Raw genomic sequence first — 8537 nt, 5'->3', positions numbered from 1 at the left:
TGTATTTGTTTCTTTGTTTAAATTTCATTAATTTCTTCCCTGATTTTTGTTATTTCTTCTTGTCTGCTGGCTTTGGGTTTCCTTTGCTGGTGCTTTTCAAGTGTCTTGAGTTGCAACGTTAAGTCATTTATTTGTGTTCTTTCCGATTTATTCATGTAGGCACTTAGCTCTATAATCTTCCCTCTAAGGACAGATTTCAGTATGTCCCAGAGGTTTTGTTGTGTTGTATTGTCTTTTTCATTTAGTTCCAGGAATACTTTTATTTCTTTCTTAATTTTTCTTTTGACCCATTCATCATTCATGAGTGTGTTATTTAATCTCTATGTGTCCATGTGGTGATTAGGGCTTCTTCCAATGTTGATTGTAAGCTTTATTGCATTGTGATCTGATAGAATGCATGGAATTGTTTAAATCTTTTTGTGTTTGTTGAGGTTTGTTTTGTGTCCCAGTAAATGGTCGATTTTGGAATACGTTCCATGGGCTGCTGAATAGAAAGTATGTCCTTTGGTGCTTGGGTGGAATACTTGGTAGATGTCTGTTTAAGTCCATTTGATATATGGTATTGTTTAATTCAGATGTCTCTCTGTTAACTCTCTGCTTTGTTGACCTATCAAATGGAGACAGTGTGATATTGAAGTCACCTACTATTAATGAGCTGGGATTAATCTGGGTCTTAAATTCTTGTAGTATTGCTTTTATGAAGTTGGGTGCACCAGAGTTTGGTGAATATATGTTCATGATTGTAATATCTTCTTGATTTATTGTTCCTTCAATCAGAATGAAGTGGCCCTCTTTATCCCTTCTGATTAGTTTTAGTTTAAAGTCTATTTTGTCAGATACTAATATTGGTACACCCGCTTTTTTCTTAGTACCATTTGCTTGGTATATTTTTTCCATCCTTTCACTTTAAGATAGTGCCTGTCCTTGGAAGTGAAAAGAGTTTCTTGCAGACAACAAAAAGATGGGTTTTGTTTCTTAATCCATTCACCTAGTTGTGTCTTTTGACTGGGGAGTTCAGTCCGTTCGTATTTAAAGTTACTAATGAAAGATGAGTATTGAATCCTGTCATTTTTATTTTTGTTCACATTCTTGATGTAGCTGTGCTTTTTCATAGTTATACCTTCATTGAATTTCTTTCCACAACCCTTGGGTATAGTCATTCCTTTCTTCAGCTCTTTGTATAGCTCCCAGAACTCTCTGAAGGGCTGGTTGTGTGGACATGAATTCCTTCAGCCTATTTATGTCATGGAAGATTTTTCTTTCTCCTTCGACTGTAATAGACATTTTTGCTGGGTATAGTAACCTCGGTTGGCATCTGTGGCCATTTAAAACTGGGACTGCTTTGGGCCAGGCGCTTCTAGCTCTCATAGTTTGCACTGAAAAGTTGTCTGTAATTCTAATGGGTTTTCCTTTATATGTGACTTGTTGTTTCTCTTTTGCAGCTTTCAGTATTGTCTCTTTGTTTTGTACGTTTAGCATTTTTGCTATGATTTGCCGTGGAGAGTTTCTTTTCTGGTCCTGTCTGTTTGGTGTTCTGTATGCTTCTTGTATTTGTATGGGCATGTCTTTCTTTAGCTTTGGGAAGTTTTCTTCCACTATTCTGTTGAAGATCTGGTCCATGCCATTGTCTTGGGATTCTTCTCCTTCCTGTATGCCTATGATTCATAAGTTTGTGCTCTTTATGGTGTCACAAAATTCCTCCATATTTCATTCTTGTGATTTCTTAAATTTTTCATAATCTTTCCTTGAGTGGTCTAGTTCGTCCACTTTATCTTCCAGTCTTGATACTCTGTTTTCCATCTCGTTCATCCTATTGGTGAGGTTTTGTTCTGTCGTTTCTAATTGGCTTACTCAGTGTTTCACTTCCTTATTCATTTCATCCTGAGTATTCTTCAGTATTTCTAGCTCTTTTCTGAATTCATTCAGAAGTTTATCCCTATCTTCCTTCAGTTCTTTGATTTCTCTGTTTGTGTGTTCTTTAAATTCACTGAATTCTTTTATCATGTTTATAATTGTTCTTTTCAGTTCCATGTTCTGCATTATCTCTAGGGGGTCTCCTCTAGAGGACTACTGGTATTGATATGTTATATGTTATTTTGATTTTTCATGTTATTTTTTCTCTGTGATTTTGACATGTGAATTTCTTTTGTAGTTTCTGATTTTCATGTTAGACTCAAGCCTTTAAGTTTAGCTCTGCTTCTTTTTGTGAAGTTTATGTGTCTTTGTGGTTTACTTTTGGGGCATGAAAGCTGCTTCCTCCAAGATTCCAGTTCTCTCTTGATTTTATATTGGAGTGGCCAGATTGCTTTTTTCTTCAGGAGTTTCCACAGTGTCCCAGGTCAGATGAAGATCAGATGCTTTCAGGCTTTCTCCTAAGGTCTGGATCCCTCCAGGAAAGATTTTGGCCTCAGGAATTTAGGGGTTGGACTGGCCTGGGAGCCAAGCCCAGGAAAGATGCTGGTGTAGATGCAAAGGAAGATGGATGTGGGAAGCGGCTCCTGGGGATTGCACTGAAGAGCTGGGTTGGCCCTGGAGAGAAAGGCCTGCAGGTTGGAGCGAGCATTTTTTTTTTTTTTACATAAAGGTCTCACTGTATGTTCCTGGATGAATTAGAATTCACTGTGTAGACCAGGCTGATTCTCCTATCCCTGCCCTCCTGTATGCTAGCATTGAAGATGGGTGCCATGTCCCTTGGCTTTGTTTTTGTTTTTGTTTTTGTTTTTGTTTTGGGGGTGAAGAGAACAGGGTCTCCCTATTGCTCCAGCTGACCTGGAACTCACTATGTAGACCAGAGGCCTGCCTCTGCCATGTGATTCTTTGTTCCTTGACTAGAATGATGCTACCTGTAGGCGATAAGGTAGTTCATTTCTTCTGGAATCGTGTTGCTGGAGGGACCGGGACTTGCTCTTCAGTGTCCATTTGCTGTCCTTCTGAATGCCAGGACTGCACTGGCCAGTCATGCAGAGATCGCAGAGACCCACATTCTTCCTTACTTGTAGAGATTTTAACTTTATTTTGCAGCCATTAAATTAAAACGTTGCAGAATGTTTGTTTTTCAAGAGTTAGAGAAGTCATTGGCCCATCACTTCACTTTATAGTTGGGGAAACTGAGGCCCTCAGAGGGAAAGCAACTTGGAACCATCTAATCTGAGTAAAGTCAAGGCCTTTGGTAATGAACTAGAGAATTTTGCACTCTACACCTTCTCTTTGCACTCTACACTCTTTACAAAGAGTATCATCTTACTCTGGTTTTGTACCAATAGAGATGGAAAACAGCTATTTAAACTGATGTGCTTAATTGAGGTCTTGATTCATCCTTACTTGATTGTAGTGCCTTTAACTTGTAGGAAGATAAGAAATTTATCATTTGGAAAAGCTGTATTTTATGACTAGGCCCTTAATTAAGTATAGTTTTAATTCCATTAGCAGCATATGAAATGTTTATTACAAAGGAGTGCTTTCCAGTAATGCAAGCTACATATATAATTTAACTTTTCTAGTAGCTTCGTTTAAAAAGATAAAAAGAAGGAAGTGAAACTCATTTTAATCCTGTATTTTGTTAAGAATGTATTTAATCCCAAAGTATTTCAACATGTACTCAGTATATTAAATATTAATGAGATATTTCACATACATTTTTGTACTGATGTTTGGAAATCTGCTATATTCTTTACATTTAGAGCACATCTCAACTGAGATTGGTCACATTTCAAGTACTCAGTGGCCACATGTGACTAGAAAGTTCTGTCATACTGTCCAGTTTGGGTCATTTGGTAAATACAGTGAAGTAGCTGAGAAGACCTGCTCACAGTTCTGCCTACTACAACATTGGCTATTTTTTTTTATTATTTTATTTATTTATGTATTTATTTATTTATTTTTTAACACTGGCTATTTTATTCTACTCTGCTAGCCCCTTCCTTTCATGCATGGTGTTTTGCAGTGGAGTGTTGTACACGGGATTGTACCCTATGTTCAGGTTCGCCCTCTACTCAATCACCGATTTTACTCTGTAGTTGGTTTGAGGCCCATGGGCCTCCTGGAAAGAGCTCTAGCATGAGAAAGTCAGTAGGCCCCGCTTTAGGCCCAGTTTTTAGACTGTAGTTGCTTAAGCCTCTGGACGTCACTCAAACTCTGGCCATTTGTTCCTTATTTGTAAAGTCAAGACTTTTATTTAAAGTCTTTATTATGAACATGCATGTTAACTTTAATTTAATCCAATCAAAGCTCTCTGCCTTGCCACTTGGAAACTGAGAAGAGATTGGTTTGCATTTGTTCCCCCTCCCCATAACATTTATTATCAATATTTTCAAATGCACAGAACAGTTGCAGTAGTGTTATAGTGAATATTTGCCTAGATAGATTCCACAGTGAATTCATGATTGTTGGTCAGTTATCTGTCCATTTATCCATCTCAATTTTAGGTTGTATTTCAAAGTCAATGGCAAACATCTCTGCACTTTTAGTATACTCTCCTTGGGCCTCTTGCATGCCTGTCTTGAATTGAGTTTGTATTTCCTAATTTGCTGTTATTTTTTAATAGCTGAGAAGTTTCAGCTTATTGATGACCAGTTTGCGGATACTTATCCTCAGCGCTGCAAGCTAAAATCTTTAGAGACAAAGTTAAATGAATATAGGAAAGAAATAAAGCAGCAACTTCACATAGAAATGTGTCAAAAGGTAAGCTGTATCTCTTGATGCTATTCATGAAGGGATGCTTTGACTTGTTTTCTACTGTCTTAATCTTAGGTATGTGGGGAAATATCTAGAACTTTTTATTAAAGAATGGGATACTGTACTACTATGCGTATTGTTATTTCCATTGAGATTATTTGTTCATGCCTTTTCACTGAATCCTACAGGACAGTTAATGAGATAAAACTGAAGATGAGTCAAATCAAATAAGATTCATTTGAACAGAGCATTGTTATTAAACCTAACAGGAAGAGAGAATTGATTTCTATTTCCTTAGCATAGTAACTTTTTATGATCATTTCATAGTTAAAGGTTTTTAGAGAAAGTGAAATAGCCAAAATTAAGATGGAAGAGAAAAAGAAATATGAACAAGAATTGGCTGAGTTCCGGAGTGAATTTGAGAGAACTTGTCAAGCAAAGACCGAAGCCCTCCTTTCTCAGGAAAAGAATACTCTTGAAAGAATTAAAAAGCACCGAGAGGTACTGTCTGAAAATACTGCTGACTGGCTGTTTTCTGTAGCTGCTCATAGGTGGGTTCGCGATCCAGAAAGGAAGATAGTTTTTGGAACAAGGCCCTAGAGGAGCAGTCGGAACTGGGGTCAAGAGTAAACAGAGAAGGGTGAGCTCTGATGAGCCTCCATAGACCTTTCCTCTGCGACAGTGGAAAAGAAAGAACTGGTGGAGTGGGGTGGGGGGAGGGTTGAACGGCCACAGTGGGATTAGGGGACGCTCAGCACACCAACTTCATATTTGCAGGTAGATTGGAGAGAGAGTGGTTTCAGGAGAGGCCTGGGTACACAGCTGTTGTGGGTGAGGGAGGGTAGCTCTTTAAAGCACAGAGGACTGTTACTGACACTTGACTGAGTCCAGAGCCTGGAAGTGGGAGAACAAACCCCGTGATTGGAGGGGAGGTTTCTGTTCTAGCTCTGGAGAGGATCGATAATTTGTGAGCACCTATCTCCCCTTCCTGTGAGGGCAGAAAGGTAGAGGTGGTTGATGAATGGTGCTTTGTTTGCCAAGCTTAATACATGGGAGAAAGGCAGCCTACAAAACTGAATGGGTATGAAGAGAGCAGTGAGAACCAGAGGAGGGAAGCTCCTTTCCTTGGGGAGATGAGAGGGCTACATGCTTGTCTCCAAGTGATGTGGGACTAGAGCCTGAGAAACTGTCAGAATGCAGAAGTGTTCAGAGTTGCCGAGTCAGGTTTCAGGCTGAGATCTGCTCCTTCAGGAAAACGTGTTCATTTTCTAACAGGGTGTCTTAAGCCAAACTGGGCTTGCAGCACTCCTTCCAGTGTGTATCCAGAGCTGCTCTGTAATGTGCTCAAAGTAAGAGACTTCCTCCTAGTGTTCGCCTTTGCTCATGGCTTCTCAGGTAGTGGGCTCATACGAACTCCGTGAATGGGCCATCGCATCACTGAGCCAGGATTTAGACCTTGTTACCATCATTAAATGGGCCTCCTCTACTGTTGTGTCTACCGTATCTGGGAAATGGGCTTATTTCACTTATGAAAATAAGCATACATATTTTGTATATTGGATTATGTTTAGACTAACAAAATTTATCTCCAAGATAGGTGACTGACTAGATCTTGATTTAGTTTTACTATTAAGTTAATATTGCCTGAAAGCATTGAAGATTGTCATCCTCATCAGACATGCCATGCCTTTATTCCTTCACCTTGATGCCTGTCCATGTCTCTCCCTGATAAGGGTGTACAGTCCTTCAAAGATTGAGCTTGACCGTTACCTCAGTGACTTCTTCCCTGACTCACTGAGTGACTTACTTATTCAGGTGCCTTTCCTGTGTGTGGCCTTTATGTACTTCAGTTATGAAATTATTACAGCCTACTTGTGATTGTAAGGTCCTTAAAGATGAGGACCTTTTCAGCTCCCAGTGTTCGGTGTGACCTGTTTCATGTTGTTAGTAAATCCTGGCTCAATAGTGCAATGACCCATTCACTCAGGAGTTCATGTGAGCCCCTAACTTTGAGTCAGAGTGACTCATGAACTGAAGCTTTCAGACCCCACTATCACCAGTCACCATGGGTTCTATTCTTTTGGAGTTTCATTACTGAATGTACATGCTTGTAGTTTTTCTTGCTGAGGAGCTTATAGAAAGTTTAGGTAAGGGAGTAAGGGATGGTAAAGAACTACACTAGGGATGTTAGGAATACAAGGCAATGTAGTTTAACATTCACTAATCTTTCTTTTGTCCAAAGAAGTAAATTTTTCTGCAACCACAATAGACTTAACAAGCTTATTCTGAATTGAAATCTCTTTAAGGAAAATTACCCTAAATATCTGTAACTTTGTTTCCTAGAATTTAGGAAGCAGCCTGAGTTCCAATGTTTTATTTTCCTTTGCTTGCTTGCTAAAAATGAAAGCTTTCCTATGCAGATTGAAATGAAAGAAAAAATTTTAATTGAATTTTTGTGTATTTCATACAGAACATCTTAATCATCTTTACACCCCCTTCCCCCATTGGCCTCCTATGCAGATTGAAATGAAGGAAATTTATGCTCAGAGGCAGCTCCTACTTAACAATATAGATGTGCTCAGAGGTAGAGAAGCGGAGCTGAAGGAAAGAATTGAAGCTTTTGAATTGTAAGTAATGCATGCTCCTTTGGACACTCAGAATGAGTTCAAAATGTTGCCTTAAGTAGATGTCAAAAAATTCTAATCTTTTCTAAAAAAAATTGCCTGTATGTGGTGTTTGCAAGTGTGCCCACGTGTGTTCATCCGCACATACATCTGCGGAGGCTACAGGTCAGCATAGGGTGTCTTCACTCCTTATTTTTTACCGAGCCTCTCTTTAGTTGACCTGGAACTCATTGATTGGTTAGACTGCCTGGCTGGCAAGCCGCAGGCATCCACCTGTCTCTACAGTCTCCCACATCTCAGTGCAGGGGTACAGATGCAGACCACCACGCATGGCTCACCACATAAGTGAGTGTAAGGGATCTAAAGTCACATCCCCATGCTTGCATAACAAGCACTTCATTCACAGAATCATCTCCCCAGCCCAGTTGAAGCCTGATGTGGTGGTATATGCCTGTAGTTGTAGTACTTAGAAGATGGTGCAGGATGATTTCCATGCTTTTGAAATCAGCCTGAGCTGCATGGTGAGTCCTCGTCTAGCCTAGATATCTGGCCACTTACATTTACCTGCTCTGCACTCAAAAGAAGAAATATAATGGGGTGTGAATTGTCATAGAAGGAACTGTTTCTCATGGTATTAGGACCTGTCTAAAAAGAAAACAGAAACAAGAAAAACTGCCAAATAGAGTTCTTGACTATAAAGGTGATATTAAACTGCTTTAGAAGGTACTATGTGAGGAAAAACAAAAAAAGCCTGAGTTTTCCTCATAAACTCTTAGGTGTTAAGTTGAAAACCAGAACAAAATACTCCTGTCCGACGTCCTTAAGGCCAGACAGCTAGGAGGTGCTCCTAATACTTCACCCAGTCTTGCACTTTGCAGCTACTTTCAGTCCATCAGACCCAGTGGTCTCTTGACGTAGCTGAACTCTAGACATCCGGGCCTGCTGTATTTACGTGCTTTGTACTCCTGAAAGGAGGTATGATGTTCTGGCTTGACTTGACTAGAATGGAACTATTTCTCATGGTGTGGGTGCTTCTCCCATTTTTCTAGGTGCTCACAGTGCTTCATTCTTCAGTTCTCACCTGGGACTGCTAGCCAGTGCTCCCATCTGTAGTTTGTGCATAGGACCTCTCCCAGTGGAGAATCAGTGTGAACACTCACTCGTAGACACTCAGGAATCTGAGTGCATTAAAGACATTTTCTCCATTGGTGTTTTCTCACCTCTGTAGGCTGAGTTCTT

General features: G+C 39.7%; 1 protein-coding gene across 1 annotated transcript in view; it reads left to right on the top strand.

Annotated features, from left to right (window-relative positions):
* Ofd1 (OFD1 centriole and centriolar satellite protein) overlaps window positions 1-8537 on the top strand; it is a 52978-nt gene that overhangs the window by 21101 nt on the left and 23340 nt on the right. Inside the window, 3 exon segments of the mRNA XM_029556012.1 lie at window positions 4544-4680; window positions 5002-5175; window positions 7195-7301. Of these exon segments, the coding sequence (XP_029411872.1) occupies window positions 4544-4680; window positions 5002-5175; window positions 7195-7301 (418 nt within the window).

Source organism: Nannospalax galili, unplaced genomic scaffold (assembly GCF_000622305.1).
Source record: "Nannospalax galili isolate Female #2095 unplaced genomic scaffold, S.galili_v1.0 scaffold606, whole genome shotgun sequence".
In the NCBI taxonomy this organism is placed as follows: Eukaryota; Metazoa; Chordata; class Mammalia; order Rodentia; family Spalacidae; genus Nannospalax; species Nannospalax galili.
This window is presented reverse-complemented; position numbering and strand designations above follow the sequence as displayed.